This window comes from Protopterus annectens, chromosome 11.part0 (assembly GCF_019279795.1).
Source record: "Protopterus annectens isolate FY-2018-M chromosome 11.part0, PAN1.0, whole genome shotgun sequence".
NCBI lineage: Eukaryota > Metazoa > Chordata > Ceratodontiformes > Protopteridae > Protopterus > Protopterus annectens.
The window spans coordinates 1461878517-1461897901 of record NC_056745.1 but is presented as its reverse complement, the minus strand read 5'-3'; the positions used below and the strand labels follow the sequence as shown (position 1 = coordinate 1461897901).

Below are 19385 nucleotides of genomic sequence, written 5' to 3'. Positions count from 1 at the left end.
CCCCATGGGCTTCCCTCATGATGAGGTGAGGCAATGGTGTAACTACCATATCCTACCTTTCCCCAGCTGCTGGAAACTGAGTGACCTTTTCCACAACCGGTACTCAAGTGAATGAATGTACAAGATGGCCAGAGCCACTTACTGTTGTTAAAAACTCAATAGAACTTCCCCTCCCTATTGTCTCTACCTATTTCTTCCACATTAGGTGTGCTCAGCTTATTCAGCATTTCACTCAATCAGATGCCAGGGTGCCTTAGTTCCCACCTGAGAGACTTGTCCATGGCTTTTAATTTCCTGAATTGCTTTTCATAAGATGACCATCCTGAGTCCCCTTGATGTGTTAAGCCTCCCTAATGTCTAAAAAGTAGGCCAGCAAATAAAGCATCTGGCTTGGACCCTTTTGTATGATTATACCGATGAAGACCATTTGCCTGAGGCTCACGTGTCCCAGTTTCTCACCACTTACTTAGTTGAAGAGTTTTTCCCAGTGGTTGAAAAGGGCCACCACCAAATCTTGCTTAGCACCATTATCAGCATGCATAATGCACCGGATTCCTTGGTATCCACCAAGTCAAATATCTCCACAAAGTACTTTTTGTGAATCATTTATTTGTTGGTAGTGGGGCCTGAGACATGATGTGTGACCCTGGAGAGTAGGGAACTGCAAGATTTAATGTGGCCACAGGCAATAAAAATGAAGTAACACTAATATCCAGGTTGACCACATCATCACCCTTTGAAGAAACGACAGTCTCACATCCACTCTGTAAGGTGGATAAAGTGGAAGATGAAGGTGGATAAAGGGGAAGATGAAGCTTGACCCATGTTGAACCCTCTTTGATCCTCATATGAGAGAGCAGGCATAGTGCCAACATTCCTAGATCACATAATCTAGCTCTCCCTTCTTCTGGTAAAGAATTGATAAACTCCTCCAGGTATTCTTCAGAAGACTGACTGCTATCATTTACCCCAACTCCTGATAATCCCCAGCATAATTAGCTTTGAGTTTTGATTTTCTCATGGGTCCTCTAACAGAATTGCTAGATTATCCCTTGGACCTAAGACATCTGTTTTTGTCTTCCTACTTGTCATTTTGTAAGGGGTGGGCCCATTCACCACCCTTCTCCAAAAGTCACCAGCTCTTGTAGGGATCATGAGGGACAGACTCAAAGTTTGAGCTAAAATCAGTTCAGTGACAGTGTCTTCAGTCTATCAATGTATGACATGTGCTGGAGACCCTGCATTTTCTTGGTTAGAAATCTCTGAGGTCTGTCAAGTTGCTGCAGGTGCCTGGTAAGGCACATACAAAAGGGAGCATCGTAGTCAATTACTGGGCTAATGAGGGTTGAGTACAGGGCTTTTATGACTTCTTTCACTCTTGAGGCAATGCCTTTGCTAATGAGGTGTGTGATGTAGAATGCCTTCATTACCATAGTAGACACATGGTGGTCAAAGTTTAGGCTACAGTCAACTTGCATTCCAAAGTCTCTCACTACTGAGTTGTTACTTAGGGTATTATTATTTGTATGATAGGCTGCAGGAATATCATTTTTACCGAAGGGGATTATAATGCATTTTTAGCATTGAGTTTGAGTTAATGGCTTTGGCACCAATCATTGGTTTGTGTAAGTCTCTCTTGAAGTATACTAACATCATTTGGGGATTCAGTGACTGCACCTAATTTTCAGTCATCAGCAAACTTAGACATAGCCCTTCTGTCTTGACCTGAACTTCAGAAAAGTATATTCCAAACAATGGGGGTCCCAGCACTAAGCCCTATGGAACCCCACTGCTACCCAGTACCAGCCTAGAAAAGCCCTGCACCAGTCTTACTTTTTGATCCTGCAGTATAAAGGTTTTACCTTTGTTTGCATTATCCAATAGCAATTCTTTGTCAACATAATTCAGAAGATGAAAATTATAAGTCAAGGTGGGTTAGGCAATGATGTCATTGCCAAAGCACCTTTGTTGAACTATTTAATGACAACAGAGCCTCAAATACACAGGGATGCAAATAAGTGCTTTTGTAAAACTCTCATATTTTTACTCTCTGTGCCTTCTTTCAGACCATGAAGACAGGGACAATTTTCCAGATCATTTAGTTGATGCTTGAGTTTGGAGATGTCCCTCTCACTTGCATCTTACTTCCGCTGTAGAGATTGTATCTCTGCTCCAATCATGAAAGTGGCTGAACTGATGAATTCTGTCTTAACATTGAATGCTTTGATGTAAGCAGCATTTCCAGCTAGCATGGTCTTTACTTCATTACTTTCAGCTAAAACTTTATTTACTATAGTGGTCAGTGGTCAGCATGTCTAAAGCAGATTCCCAGAGTGGTTAATCCTTGGCTATAGCTGTCATATGTAGTGTTAACATTCCTCTGTCTGGTTCTCCAGGCTATCAGAAGAGGGAGCAATGTGCAGGTGTAAGGTAGAAGTAAGTCTTTTAATTTTAAAGTATCCTGTTATTATATATGGACTAGAATAACATGCTAAGTCACTCGGGGTCAGGAGCACACAGAATTAGCCAGCCACCATATTTCTCATCAGCAAATTCCCCATCTCCAGTGTGCCATCTCAGCTCAAACAATTTGATGTTCTATAGCTTCGATCATATGGCCTCGACCATATGTGGTTCAGTGTTTTAGAATGTCAACTGTCCTGTGAGAATGCCCCTTTCCTGTGTTCACAGTACACACTGTCATCAGATTACTGATCTGACAAAAAAAATCTCTCACTTATCGAACACTCTTTCAGTGAGCCAAACAAAATTAATTTTTAACTAGTTTCACTTCAAAAAGGGCAGACACCATAAGTCACACTGATGCTTTGAGGATACCCTTCATTAATAAAATAAGAAATATGACATAAGCATAAGCTTTCATGAATGAGCAAATGAAGATGCTTTACTTTAAATAAACAGATCTAATTATACTTTTAAGGTACTGTTATAATATTACTGTTGCACAAAGAAAACAAAATGTTTCATATAGATACACTGGTGGCAAAAAAACCCCACTGTAACCATGTATGTTATTTCCAATTACTTATTGTAGCAGACTGAAGTCTTAGAAAGAAATAAAGTCTAACAAGTAACTGATCCAGAAATCCTTGTTTTAACTTTCTCTGCTTAGAATTTCCCAATTGAAAATAACCGTCATGCCAGTTTTCTTTGGTGGTGATAAACACATTCAAGGTATCTGCATATATTTTACACCATGTACATAGCAGCTGTACGCAGGAGACTGGTGGGTTATACCTATCAAACTTATTGCATAAGGAAATAGCTCCCATCCTGGAGGTTATTGCTATATTTAGAATGTTTGACTGAATACTTAATACCTAAAATGTACAGTACAATAAGGAATTACACTGCTCAAAGGCCAGTTTTGCTATAGTTCCTAAATTTGTGACAAGTGTGTTTTTCCCCCCACATTCATAAATACAAGACCTCACAGACAGACAGACACACACACACAAACACACACACACACACACGCACACACGCACACACGCACACACGCACACACACACTTACACACACACACACACACACACACACACACACACACACACACACACACACACACACACACACACACACACATTCACACACATGCATACACACAATCACACACATGCACACATATGTGCTCATAGACACACACACACACACACACACACACACACACACATGCACACACACGCACACATACACACGCGCACACACATACACACACTCACACACATGCATACACAATCACACACATGCACACACATGTGCTCATAGACACACACACACACACGCACACACACGCACACACACCCACACACACACATGCACACACACACTCTCCACATATACATAAAGTCTCATAATCAAACATAAACGCACACAAGTGTGCTCATAGATACAGACACACACACACACACACACACACACTTTTCTAGCTATAGTGTATTCTCTATTAAGTTTAAGATGGAAAAAATGAAAAGATGCAACATACAGACCTGAGGTATGGAGTTTGCATATGGCTATCTGGGAAAATATTTGCATGACTTCAAAAGAAGAGACTGATCAAGGAAAGTTTTGCTTTTCTGTGTTAGATCTTATACATTCTTTGGCTATTTCATTGTTTTGGATGTGTAAGGCACAGATGCAGTGTACAGGGTCTTAGCTGCTATTACTTCTTAGAAGATAAAAATATAAGAGGTCTATTGGGGAAGGTCCTTTCATTGGCTTACATGGTCATTATAGCAGGAAAAAAAGAACTTTCAATACATGGTTTAAAAAAAGAAATAGCTTTCTGAATAGAGGTAAATGCTTCCTTGCTGATGACACGTGTTGGTGCTTTTCTGTATTTTTATAACAGAAAGGCACTTTCACATTTTAGCTGCCAGCTTGAGAATAACAAAGCACTATTGATTTAAACTTGTTAAGTAATGATGTCTAATGCCTGTGATTTACAAAGAGCAAACAGAAAAATAATACATCCATTTTGGAAACTGCATTGTTAACTGCTGTTCTGATGTTGTTTTGCTTTGCTGTTTCTCTTCTCAGTGTTTTGCAAACGTGATTATTAGAACATTTTACTAGTTAATAGCTACAGGTGTGATAGGTGGCCATGGTGGTGCAGCGGTTAGCGTTGCCGCCTCACAGCAAGAGGTTCTCCGGTTTGATTCTTGGCTGGGGTGCCTTCTGTGTGGAGTCTGCATGTCCTCCCTGTGGTTGCATGGGTTTCCTCCAAGTGCTCCAATTTCCTCCCACATCCCAAAGACATGCTGTAGGTGGATTGGGCATTCTAAATTGACCCTAGGTGTGAGTGTGTGCGTGTGCGCCTTCTGTGGAAGGTTGGGCGCTGGGCTGGCAACTCGACACCATAAAACTCCACTGCCAATCATGAGCGGACAGGTGATCCGCTGTGGTGACCCCCTACAGAAAGGATAATAATAAAGGATTTATACTTTGCTTACGTGGGCATCTGCCATGGTGATAAATTGCTCAGTCACCTTAGCTACTTGTCAGTTCCCAGCTCTGTGGCATAGAGAAACAGGGCTCAGACTGCAATCTAGCTGGTTTGATAGGGTGTGATGAGTTGTCTCAACACCGGAAGAGCTGGATGTGATGATAAAGGACTGAAGGGGGTAGAGCCTGCCCACCTTTCTCAGTGGGGAAGATGTGGGCAGCATCAGTCCTTGCACAGTTACAGTGGTTGGAATGTAGAAAGGCAGACAGAGTTCTCAGTGAGGTACTGCTTTCAAAGAGAGCTTAGATTGAGTTATGTCATCTGTGGAGATGTGGAAGGTAGTCAGAAAGCCTATTGTATGTTAACCCCCAGAGTGTCTTTAGGCACATGCAGTGTAAGGATAGAGCATAAGGAAAAAACTCCAGTATCTCTTCTTAATTTAGGTTCCTGCTCCTAGTCCAGTCAACCCACACTCCTAAGGAGAGGTACTGAATGGATCTGTAGGAACTTAAGAGAACGAGCTGATGGTCACTGGGTGACAGAGCAAAAGAAAATAAAAACGTGTCAGTTCAGACTGATTAAACTGTAAGACCTTTTCTGAATGATGACTATCGAAACATGCATTTTCATGTTTCTGGTGAATGATAAATATCTAACCATGCATTTTCATGTTTCTGGTGAATGATGAATATCTAAGCGTGCATTTTCATGTTTCTGGTGAATGATGAATATCTAACGGTGCATTTTCATGTTTCTGGTGAATGATGAATATCTAAGCGTGCATTTTCATGTTTCTGGTGAATGATGAATATCTAAGCGTGCATTTTCATGTTTCTGGTGAATGATGAATATCTAAGCGTGCATTTTCATGTTCCAGGTGAATGATGAATATCTAAGCATGCATTTTCATGTTTCTGGTGAATGATGAATATCTAAGCGTGCATTTTCATGTTTCTGGTGAATGATGAATATCTAAGCGTGCATTTTCATGTTTCTGGTGAATGATGAATATCTAACCATGCATTTTCATGTTTCTGGTGAATGATGAATATCTAAGCGTGCATTTTCATGTTTCTGGTGAATGATGAATATCTAAGCGTGCATTTTCATGTTTCTGGTGAATGATGAATATCTAAGCATGCATTTTCATGTTTCTGGTGAATGATGAATATCTAAGTGTGCATTTTCATGTTTCTGGTGAATGATGAATATCTAAGCGTGCATTTTCATGTTTCTGGTGAATGATGAATATCTAAGCGTGCATTTTCATGTTTCTGGTGAATGATGAATATCTAAGCGTGCATTTTCATGTTTCTGGTGAATGATGAATATCTAAGCGTGCATTTTCATGTTTCTGGTGAATGATGAATATCTAAGCGTGCATTTTCATGTTTCTGGTGAATGATGAATATCTAAGCGTGCATTTTCATGTTTCTGGTGAATGATGAATATCTAAGCGTGCATTTTCATGTTTCTGGTGAATGATGAATATCTAAGCGTGCATTTTCATGTTTCTGGTGAATGATGAATATCTAAGCGTGCATTTTCATGTTTCTGGTGAATGATGAATATCTAAGCGTGCATTTTCATTTTTCTGGTGAATGATGAATATCTAAGCGTGCATTTTCATGTTTCTGGTGAATGATGAATATCTAAGCGTGCATTTTCATGTTTCTGGTGAATGATGAATATCTAAGCGTGCATTTTCATGTTTCTGGTGAATGATGAATATCTAAGCATGCATTTTCATGTTTCTGGTGAATGATGAATATCTAACCATGCATTTTCATGTTCCAGGTGAATGATGAATATCTAACGGTGCATTTTCTTGTTTCAGGTACAGAGGATATGCCACTGATTCCACACCTGCCCTCATGCTTGGCATTCTTTTCTTTATTATTCCAGCAAAGAAGACCTTTTCAGAAAAGCACAGTTGAGTACTATGATTTGTACTATGATTTGTACTATGATTTAAAATGATATTCACTATGAACTATTTGCAGGTAATGTTACAAGCATAGATCAAAAATATTTATTATAAAACCTTTATAATAAATATTTTGACATCATTATTGGCTAAATTAATTTCAGACTGAGTTGAAATTTGTTTTTGAATTGCTTGAAACAGTATACTGCTTTTTTAGTTGACATTTTATGAGCATCCTTGTACTAAGTAATTCAAGTCTTACAAATCATTTTCACTGATAAATTATCATGTACACTGGTGGAATCTCAAGAAAATCCACACCAGAAATTACGAACACAGATCAAATAGTTAGCAAAATAAATCCACCGGAGTTGCTAAAACCACAAATGTATTTAATGCAAGACGTTTGAAACCGCTGTTTTATATTTGCATTAAATACATTTGTGGTTTTAGCAACTCCGGTGGATTTATTTTGCTAACTATTTGATCTGTGTTCATAATTTCTGGTGTGGATTTTCTTGAGATTCTACTAGTGTGGTTCCACACAAGACGAGGATGTACACTGGTGGAGAAACAATGTTGTCTGTTCATAGCAAAAGGTTCTCCAGTTCAAGTGTCTTCTGTGTGGAGTATGCATGTCCTTCCTGTGTCTGTCTGGGCTGTTTTTGGGTAATCCACTTTCTTCCCCACCTCCAAAGACATGTGATACGCTGATTGATGACCTCCAAATTGAGTGTGTGTGTGTGTGTGTGTGTGTGTGTGTGTGTGTGTGTGTGTGTGTGTGTGTGTGTGTGTGTGTGTGTGTGTGTGTGTGATTGAACGAGCATGTGCATTTTACATTGAACCAGTACCTTGTTCAGAATGACCTATAAAGCATTGCATCAACTGGGATAGCACTTTTGTTCCGTATGGCCCTGTAAATCAATAAGTGGATTATTTGAAAATAAATAACAGGTGGATCATAAACTAATATTTCTTTATTATATTTTATAACAATCAGCAACAAAAATGTCTTTAGAACTGTACAGTCATTAAATCCTAGTAAATCATGACACACTCTGAACAATCCTAGTTAGGATTCAGTAATACTCCTTCCTGTGGATTTACAATTCCCACTAATTATTCGTACATTATGTGCAGAGTAAAAGAAGATCTGGTCACTGTGATATTGACAAGGAAATACCAGTAGATGAAGTCTACCTGGAATTCAGAAAGGCCTTTATTTACTTACTTTACATTTGTTAAACAGGGTGGTGGACTGGCTCATGACTCTTTTAAGCCATTACCTCAGCCAAATGATAAAGACAGCAAAGGTCCCAAAAAAGTGACATAAAATCTAAACAGTTAGCATGATTACATACTACGATAGAAACACATACAAAACTGATGTTCGCAGGACAGAACATTAAGTAAATAAACAGTACATAATCACACAAGTACTATAAAATAGCTGTTCGGGTCTCAAAATCAGAACACCAGGACGTTGATAGGACCTGTACAACAGTGTCAGAACTGGGTCCAGGACTTTTTAGTGCATTTATTTCAGACATATATAAGAAAAATCAGAAAAGGATGTGACATATATAGGTTTACTTCTGAAACTTCTTCAAAAACTCATTTCTTCGAAGATTAGAAAGCAGACACCCACTTTCACGAAAATGCACTTAACCGAAAGTGCAATTTCGTGAAAGTTATTTAACCGAGTCACGTCAGTTAACCGAACCACAATACAGTGGGCATAAGGAAGTATAGCCTTTTCCCCACTGTAGCGCGATCTTGGAGTTAGTATATATAAGCAGCAGGGGTGTGAGGGTGGTGCAGGGGGGCTCCCCCCCTGCAGAAATGTATTCTACTTTGCCGGACACTCCTTTTGTAATTGTATATGCTAACTCCTAGATCACACTACAGTGGGGAGGAGGATATATTTCCTTCTCCCCACTGTACTGGGCTACTTGGAGCAGTATGATTCAAGATGGGAGATAGATGGGGATTTTAGCTCAGTCCACAGGGAAGATGATCCACGTTTGCTGATTTGCAGGGTTAGCTTAGCGTGATAGATATAACTTTTGTATACTTGTACGGGACTCTGTTTACCTGTGTCTGGGAAGGAACATTCTTTTTCTGTATTCTGAATGTTTTGCTGATAAAAAAAAGACAGGTGTAGGAGGGGTGGCTGGGGAAAGCGTCTTTCCTCTTGACATAAATTTCTTGTTATTCATGTCTAATTCAGGGGGATCATGGTCAAGTCTCCAATCATAAATGACTTATTATGTGTTCAAGACATGAATACTGACAATTCAATAGCAAAGCTCGAGAGATGAATATTGACACCCATGTTGACAACAGATGGTAAGTATTACAGCTGGTGAGACACAACCATAATTTATTGCAATTTATGGAGGATTATCTGCTCCATAGTTTTATAGGTTCATAGGTAGGTACTAAGCTATCTGCCCAAAGGCATTTATAAGCCTAGCCAGAATGTGTCGGCTTTCGCTGGCCCCTTAGATTAGTTCTCTGTGCCTCTGTCCAGCAGAACCACTGAAGTGATCCCCATGGTAAATTTTCTGTTTCCTATCCACTCGTCAAGGTTTCTCTTGAAGAGTGTTAGCAAGGAGCTCTGCCTAATGTAGACTGGAATCTTGTTACAAAGCATGGGAAGTCTCTGGGACAGGACTCTATCCATCCAGCATTTCCTATTTATTGTTGTGGTGAGGTTTAGACCCCTAGACCGTGTGGCTCGAGGTGATATGGTTTTCATTAGGTGGAGCATATCCATCCAATTCTGGGTTGGACATGGCCTTGTATGTCAGGCAGAGATCACCTCTGAGTAGGCAGTATGCAACCGAGTACAGATGGAGTTTCTTCAGTTGAGCTGCATAGGGCATCTGTTTGAGGCCAGTGATCCTCTTGGTGAGGTACTTCTCTGGTCTTTCCAGCTGTTGCAGGTGACTTGTAAGGTACATCCCAAATGGGGCATTGTACTGTATGATGGGTCTGATGAGTGATGAGTAGAGGGGCACAATGACCTCTTTTGATCTGGATGCGAACCCTTTGTGATTAGGTGGGCCACATAGAAGGATTTTCTAACCACTTTGGCAATGTGATTATCAAAGGAGAGATTACTATCTACTTGGATCCCCAGATCCCTTATTACGTCTTCCGTATTTAGGGGGCTACCACCTATGTGGTAGTTTGTGGGTACTTTCTTTTTTCCAAAGGGGATGACTATGCACTTTTTGGCATTAAGCTTGAGGCCATAATTTTGACACCAGGTATCCGTCTCAGTGGGACCGTTTTGGTGGATGTCTGTGTCAGCCAGAGAGTCAATTATAGCCCCTAGTTTGAAGTCGTCTGCGAACTTGGTCAACCGTAGCCGTCCTGTGCTTGTCTCTACCTCTGAGAAGTATATGCCGAACAGGACCATGTACCGAATTACCAAAAAGAAAAAAGTGATGGCACAGGCAGCATTTTACCAGCTTTCAAGGCGTTTTAAGACTTTCAAAACATTTAGTGCTGCTAAACAAAAAGTCTGTAGTAATGAAGTGATCTTGTGAAGAGCAAACAACTTAAAAAGCTGTTAGAGACTTTGTTCTGCCACACATTTTGTTCAACAGTATAGCAGAGCAAAGCATCTAACAGCTTTCAAGGCCATTTACCTCCTGCTGGTGAGTCAACTATAAATCCCTAGTGTGAGACCACATCAGAATCAGAATCACATTTATTGGTCAAGTATGCACGCATACAAGGAATTTGACTCTGGTTTCAGTGATTCTCCAAGTATAAATTACATAAATGATACACATGCAACTATTAAAAACAAGACAAAAAGTAAATATACATACAAGGTGCAAAGTGCAAAAAATACTGAAATAAACTCTAAAAGAAACAAGTATTAATATGTAAACAATACTGTAGAATCCTCAGAGGCTTGGGAAAAAGAATACCCCAGCCTAATAAGCTGAGTTAAATATTTATGAACTTGATGGCATGTGGAAAAATATAAATATCTTAACCCTGATTATGGATGACTGACAAAAGCTTGTTAAGCACATTTCTTATCTCAGTATGGTGCTTAACAAGCTTGTCATTTTCCCATTTTTTTGAATCACAGTACCCGAAGCACTACCTGTTGGTTATGAAATGGAGACCTGATCATAATCCAGTTAAGTATGTGAGTATGTATGTGAGTACCTTTTTTCTGTTAGCTATCATCAGTGAGATTTTTCCATGCCTTTCCTTTAAGTTATATGTGTTTGTGGGGAGCTGTGAGCAGTAGTTTTTGAGAGGAGTGATGGATGAATATTTTAGCTCAATCTACAGGGAAGATGCTTCACATTTGCTGATTTGTAGACTTAGTATGGCAAATGTAATGTTTGTATACTTCTGTCAGGCTCTGTTTACCTGGTTCTGGGAAGTACCATTTATTTTTCTGTTTTGAGGAAGAGATATGAAGTATGAAAGGAAGGTATCATCCTGTTGTTAACTGCCCTAGTCTCATCTCATCTACTGAGCCATGTAAAAAAGAATTTGGTCAAAACAGATAATCAGTGCAGGCATAGAACACCATTCCTTATGCAGTGATAGGGACATTTGAGTCAGGTTAGCCACTGGATTTGTGGAATATGCCTAGTGGCTACAAAAGTCAAACATAAGATCAGTGCAGTGGTGAGACTTTGAAGCTAAAAACAGCTGTTGCTTACTTCTTCATGAATCCAGTGATGACTTGCAAAGTTTGTTTCAGCTTATAGGATATGAAATGGCTGTACATAATTGAATACAGGTTATTGCAAGTTTATTACCCTAGAACATGGTGCTGAATCACCTTAGAATCTAGATTATTAGGTGTTAGGTTATCCATTTCCATCCTTGGTCCCCTTAACATTCTTCTAAGTTGTGCCTCACACAACTTCTCGAAGATATATATGCATGGGTGTGCAGGAGGTATAAAGGTACTCGACTTCTTTAGTCCAATCACATTGTCAATGGTTGGACTAGGTTTTTTGTGAAAAAATACTTCCAAGTTTATCAGTCTAGTATACATCTTTAAGTTAACCAATACTTTGGCTGTTTCATTTCTAAAGGAAGGGACAAATGTAAACCCCTTCTTGAATAGAGACAAATAGTTGTCCGTTAACTCTAAATTAGAAAAGTTGTAAACACTAACATTGTCAACTTTAACCAAATTACAAGAATGTGTCACAATAGTTGGTTGAGTTAAATCCAGTAAATCACTCCCAAATATCTGCATGGCATTCTTCCCCTCAATCTCGGTGTTTGTAACACTGTCTAAACTATTGTTTAACAAATGTGAACATTTCACTGGTGAAATTTCTGAAATAGATTCTAAGACAGAGGAAAAACATTGTTGCCTTTGATCGTCACAAAAAAAGTTACAAAAATTGTCATTAAAATTATCACAAAAGATACCATGATGTAATGGCTGTAACCCAGCCTCATTGTATAATTTAATGTCACTATTGAAGGTGGTCAGTTGTTCATCCAAGACCACCTCCTCTTGTTGTTGTATTGCATCTGCCCTCTGCCCCTCCCCTGTTGCTGATTTCACTCTTGAATGCGTTCCGAGCACCTTATGGGGTGGAGATCTAAAAAAAACTTCGTTGTCATGATATATTTCAGTCTCAGTCAGTGATTCGTCCTCAAATTGATCAACAATTTGCCCACCGACATTGTATATATCTGTCGGGAATTACCCGCTGTGTTGACATTAGTCAAAAAACTAGAGCTATCATTTACACATTTAAATTCCTTAAAATGCATGTATACCTGATTAGTAGCATAGTCACTAGTATCCCTTTTGAGTTTAATCATTTTAGTCTCAAGAATTTTTTTCACAAACTTTTCTGTTTCATAAATAATCTTGTCATATTTGTTTTTGTTAAACTCAAAAAGCAAATCTTTCGTTATGTTATTGTTAAGTAAACCAAGCTCCTCCTTTAAAGTCTCTAGTCTATTAGTGTTATTCCGAATAATAATTTTCATCAATTCCATACCTGTCCAGTCATAGAAGGCCAGTAGTTCCTTGAAACCATCCATAGCTACTTCAAAACCCATCAGCAGTTTAAATAACCTGAGCCCCTTCGGAACTTGTTCAAGCTCAAGGGATTTCTCCAGAAACAAGTTATCCATTTGTAGGGCTTTCAGCTTTCTTAGTTTATTTTCGAATAAACCTAATTGTTCTTTTAAAGTACCCAGTTCCGGTTGCTGTCTGGCTTCTGGCTTCCAATCCATAGCTGGAGCACAGAGAAGTGCATCAAAGTTTTTGGGTGAATAGCAGTTTGTTCTGGTGACTTGGTTGTTAGTTGTCAACCCCCTGTTATTCACCAAATTCACTGAAGTGTTAATCGCTGCTTCACCTCTGCTAGTAGAAGGGGGTGTGTGAAGAGTAAACAACTGTACCTGCGATTCAGTCAACAATGGTTCCTCCGTTTGAATATTATTCGGAACGTTGACCGCCATACGTTTCTCCTTAAATAAATGAACTAGTTGGTTAGTCAGTTCAACATACTGCAGCATGAGCTGCTCCATAGCTGTCGTCCACCAAAGGTAAAAGGATCAAAGAAGCCGGTCGGAAGAACAGTAAACTACCAGCCGACACAATGTAACACCAAAAACTTGTAAATAATAAACCGGCTCAGCTCCCATTAAAAAAATAATAATGATAATAATAATATAATACATAACATAACAAATGTGTATGGCATACACTAAAATTGACTGGCGTCTTTACGAGTGGTTAATGGAGGGGATCATTGGTGTTAATGAATACCATTATATGATGGTTGAAATTCCAGTGACCCCCTCCATTTTTAGAATTCCAAAAATTCATAAAAACCAGAATGACCTACCCTTTCATCCAATACTGTCAGCAAAACGCTCCAAAACAGAAGCAATGGCCTCTTACGTAGATTTTCACTGTAAGGGTATTGTTAAAAGTTTGCCACATATTCTGAGGGATTCGTGGCACTGCTTGGAGGTTATAAGACAAAAACAAATTTTTGAACCATTTTTGATGGTGACAATTGATGTTATAAATCTTTTTTCAATCATTCCTCAGGTACAAGGTTTGGAAATGTTTAGTAGGAGTTTGGACAAATATAGTGGCTTCCATACTGTTAAACGTAGTGTGATAGTAGATCTTATGGAAATGGTTTTGTCAAACAATTTTGTTGGATTTGAAGGTGAACTATTTAGACAAGTGGCAGGAGTTGCCATGAGTGCCAGGTGTGCGCCAATTTATGCCAACTTGGTACTGGCAGAATGGGAGAAGGAGAAGGTGTTCCCTACTGAGTATATAAAACAGGTAACGCTGTATTTGTGCTACCTTGATGATATACTCATTTTTTGGACAGGGAGTAGGGACGAGATCCACACATTTGTTGATTTTCTTAACAACACTACCCCATTTTTAAAATTCACCTACACTATACATGGGGAAACCTGCAATTATTTGGATATATTGTTATAGAAAAACATGCATGATGTTAGCCTAAATTCGAGTATTTATCGCAAGAAAACTTATTCTAATAGTTTCTTGCATTTTCAGAGTTGTCATTCCCACTTTATCAAGAAGAACTTGGTTAAAGGCCAAATGGTTAGATTATCCAGGCTGATTAGTGAGGATGAACGGCTAAACATTGAGTTGACCAGCTTGACTGCTATGTTTACAGAAAGGGGTTATCCACAAGAAATTTTGTCCAGAGTTAGAAAAGAAATAGAGACTAAGAGAATTACATCTTTTAAACCTATTTTGCATGCCGGTTTAATGAAAGAATTCCAGGTGGGGAATGAGTTGGTTTCAGAGTCTCATGTACAACAAAAAACAGGCTATGATTTTGCCATATAATGGGCAGGCAGGACAAATTATTAGAATTATTAAGGATACTTGGCAAAGTTCTTTTGACAGTGATACTATAAGTATTATAGGTAACACCCCAACTTTTACATACAGTAGGGGTAGGAACCTTAAAGAATTGATGGAGAATTATTAAGGATACTTGGCAAAGTTCTTTTGACAGTGATACTATAAGTATTATAGGTAACACCCCAACTTTTACATACAGTAGGGGTAGGAACCTTAAAGAATTGATGGAAGCTGAACCTAACATTGAGACATATAAGAGCTCCAAAATGAGTAAATGTGGAGTTTGTAGTATATGTAAGTTTATTAATAATGGCCCTTATGTGGCGGTTCAAGGCTTGGTGTCCTGGATTCTGTAATTGTAATACTAAGATGGTAGTGTACATTGCTACATGTTTGAGCTGTTCTACTTTCTATGTTTGGAAAACAACAAGAAAGTTAAGGCTCAGAATCCTGGAACACCTAAGAGACATCAGGAACAAAAGAACTAACAATGCCTTGTACATGCATTGTCTGAGTTGCCCTAATTTTAAGAGATGTCTGTTTTTGTAATATATATAATTCCATTTAATGACAAAGGAGGTGATTTTAAAAGTTTTACTTGAGATGAGGGGGTGCATCTGGCAGCTGAGGCTGGATGCATCTAGACTTCCAGGCATTAGTGATCACATCTCAGTTTCTAGCATTTTAAAGTATAAATCTACACTTGTTTGAAGAATGTTAAGTATTATATTATTATTATTATTATTATTATTATTATTATTATTATTATTATTATTTATTATTATTTTTATTTACTACTTTTATACAAACATGTCTATATATAGATTTTTTAAATTGTTTGTGTTTTAAATTGAATAATATTTTTACTAGTTATAAGTAACTCTGCTTTCCAACAAGCATTGGAGTGATATTTTACTGTGACTTTAATTTACAAATTGCTCTTTGGTTGGGGTTGGTTTCCTAGAGGGGTTGGTTGCCTAGAGGGGTGTGTCTGTAGCTTATAGCTTTAAATGTAACAAAGATGAAGGGCTCTTTTACTCTGATGATGCCTGACTATGTATGAGGGTGAAAGCGCTGAGTTATCTGTTCATATGTATAGATTTAATATGTGTTTTTTTGCTCTTTTGGTCTATTAAAGTTTGCAGTGTCTGGGGAGTTGAGCCGGTTTATTATTTACAGGTTTTTGGTGTTACATTGTGTCACCTTAGAATCTAGACTGTTTATTACCCTGGAAGATGGTGTTGAGTCACCTTAGAATCTAGACTGCTTATTACCCTTGAACATGGTGCTGAGTCACCTTAGAATCTAGACTGTTTATTACTCTGGAACATGGTGCTGAGTCACCTTAGAATCTAGACTGTTTATTACCCTGGAACATGGTGCTGAGTCACCTTAGAGTCTAGATTTATTACCCTAGAACATGGTGCTGAGTCACCTTAGAATCTAGACTGCTTATTACCCTTGAACATGGTGCTGAGTCACCTTAGAATCTAGACTGTTTATTACCCTGGAACATGGTGCTGTGTCACCTTAGAATCTAGACTGTTTATTACCCTGGAACATGGTGGTGAGTCACCTTAGAATCTAGACTGTTTATTACCCTGGAACATGGTGCTGAGTCACCTTAGAATCTAGACTGTTTAATACCCTGGAACATGGTGCTGAGTCACCTTAGAATCTAGACTGCTTATTACCCTTGAACATGGAGCTGAGTCACCTTAGAATCTAGACTGTTTATTACCCTGGAACATGGTGCTGATTCACCTTAGAATCTGGACTGTTTATTACCCTGGAACATGGTGCTAAGTCATCTTAGAATCTAGACTGTTTATTACCCTGGAACATGGTGCTGAGTCACCTTAGAATCTAGACTGTTTATTACCCTGGAACATGGTGCGGAGTCATCTTAGAATCTAGACTGTTTATTACCCTGAAGCATGGTGCTGAGTCACCTTAGAATCTAGACTGTTTATTACCCTGGAACATGGTGCTGAGTCACATTACAATCTAGACTGTTTATTACCCTGGAACATGGTGCTGAGTTACCTTAGAATCTAAACTGTTTATTACCCTGGAACATGGTGCTGAGTCACCTTAGAATCTAGTCTGTTTATTACCCCGGAACATGGTGCTGAGTCACCTTAGAATATAGACTTATTACCCTGGAACATGGTGCTGAGTCACCTTAGAATCTAGACTGTTTATTACCCTGGAACATGGTGCTGAGTCACCTTAGAATCTAAATTGTTTATTACCCTGGAACATGGTACCTTGTCACCTTAGAATCTAGACTGTTTATTACCCTGTAACATGGTGCTGAGTCACCTTGGAATCTAGATTGTTTATTACCCTGGAACATGGTGCTGAGTCACCTTAGAATCTAGACTGTTTATTACCCTGGAACATGGTGCTGAGTCACCTTAGAATCTAGATTGTTTATTACCCTGTGACATGGTGCTTTGTCACCTTAAAATCTAGACTGTTTATTACCCTGGAGCATGGTGCTGAGTCCCCTTAGAATCTAGACGGTTTATTACCCTGGAACATGGTGCTGAGTCACCTTAGAATCTAGACTGTTGATTACCCTGGAACATGGTGCTGAGTCACCTTAAAATCTAGATTGTTTATTACCCAGGAACATGGTGCTTTGTCACCTTAGAATCTAGACTGTTTATTACCCTGGTACATGGTGCTGAGTCACCTTAGAATCTAGACTGTTTATTACCCTGGAACATTGTGCTGAGTCACCTTAGAATCTAGACTGTTTATTACCCTGGAACATGGTACTGAGTCACCTGAGAATCTAGACTGTTTATTACCCCGGAACATGGTGCTGAGTCACCTTAGAATCTAGACTGTTTATTACCCTGGAACATGGTGCTGAGTCACCTTAGAATCTAGACTGTGTATTACCCTGGAGCATGGTGCTGAGTTACCTTAGAATCTAGAGTTAATACCCTGAAACATGGTGCTGAGTCACCTTAGAATCTAGACTGTTTATTACCCTGGAACATGGTGCTGAGTCACCTTAGAATCTAGACTGTTTATTACCCTGGGACATGGTGCTGAGTCACCTTAGAATCTAGACTGTTTATTACCCTGGAACATGGTGCTGAGTCACTTTAGAATCTAGACTGTTTATTACCCTGGAACATGGTGTTGAGTCACCTTAGAATCTAGACTGTTTATTACCCTGGAACATGGTGCAGAGTCACCTAAAATCTAGACTCTTTATTACCCTGGAACATGGTGCTGAGTCACCTTAGAATCTAGACTGTGTATTACCCTGGAACATGGTGCTGAGTTACCTTAGAATCTAGAGTTAATACCCTGAAACATGGTGCTGAGTCACCTTAGAATCTAGACTGTTTATTACCCTGGAACATGGTGCTGAGTCACCTTAGAATCTAGACTGTTTATTACCCTGGGACATGGTGCTGAGTCACCTTAGAATCTAGACTGTTTATTACCCTGGAACATGGTGCTGAGTCACTTTAGAATCTAGACTGTTTATTACCCTGGAACATGGTGTTGAGTCACCTTAGAATCTAGATTGTTTATTACCCTGGAACATGGTGCAGAGTCACCTAAAATCTAGACTCTTTATTACCCTGGAGCATGGTGTTGAGTCACTTTAGAATCTAGACTGTTTATTACCCTGGAACATGGTGCTGAGTCACCTTAGAATCTAGATTATTACCCCAGAACATGGTGCTGAGTCACCTTAGAATCTAGACTGTTTATTACCCTGGAACATTGTGCTGAGTCACCTTATAATCTAGACTGTTTCTTACCCTGGAAGATGGTGCTGAGTCACCTTAAAATCTAGACTGTTTATTAACCTGGAACATGGTGCTGAGTCACCTTTGAATCTAGACTGTTTATTACCCTGGAACATTGTGCTGAGTCACCTTATAATCTAGACTGTTTCTTACCCTGGAACATGGTGCTGAGTCACCTTAGAATCTAGACTGTTTATTACCCTGGAACATGGTGCTGAGTCACCTTTGAATCTAGACTGTTTATTACCCTGGAATATGGTGCTGATTCACCTTAGAATCTAGATTGTTTATTACCCTGGAACATGGTGCTTTGTTACCTTAGAATCTAGACTGTTTATTACCCTGGAACATGGTGCTTTGTCACCTTAGAATCTAGACTGTTTATTACCCTGGAACATGGTGCTGAGTCACCCTAGAATCTAGACTGTTCATTGCCCTTGAACATGGTGCTGATTCACCTTAGAATCTAGACTGTTTATTACCCTGGAACATGGTGCTGAGTCACCTTAGAATCTAGACTGTTTATTACCGTCGAACATGGTGCTGAGTCACCTTAGAATCTAGACTGTTTATTACCTTGGAACATGGTGCTGAGTCACCTTAGAATCTAGAATGTTTATTAATCTGGAACATGGTGCTGAATCACCTTAGAATCTAGACTGCCGATTACCCTGGAACATGGTACTAAGTCACCTTAGAATCTAGACTGCTTATTACCCTGGAACATGGTGCAGCGTCACCCTAGAATCTAGACTGTTTATTACCCTTGAACATGGTGCTGAGTCACCTTAGAATCTAGATTATTACCCCGGAACATGGTGCTGA

The 19385-nt window shown here is 39.1% G+C and overlaps 1 protein-coding gene across 1 annotated transcript in view; it reads left to right on the top strand.

Annotated features, from left to right (window-relative positions):
* SLC13A1 (solute carrier family 13 member 1) overlaps window positions 1-19385 on the top strand; it is a 237547-nt gene that overhangs the window by 208958 nt on the left and 9204 nt on the right. The window contains exon 11 of the mRNA XM_044087327.1: window positions 6804-6898. Coding sequence (XP_043943262.1) covers window positions 6804-6898 — 95 coding nt within the window. The remainder of the gene's footprint in view (window positions 1-6803; window positions 6899-19385) is intronic.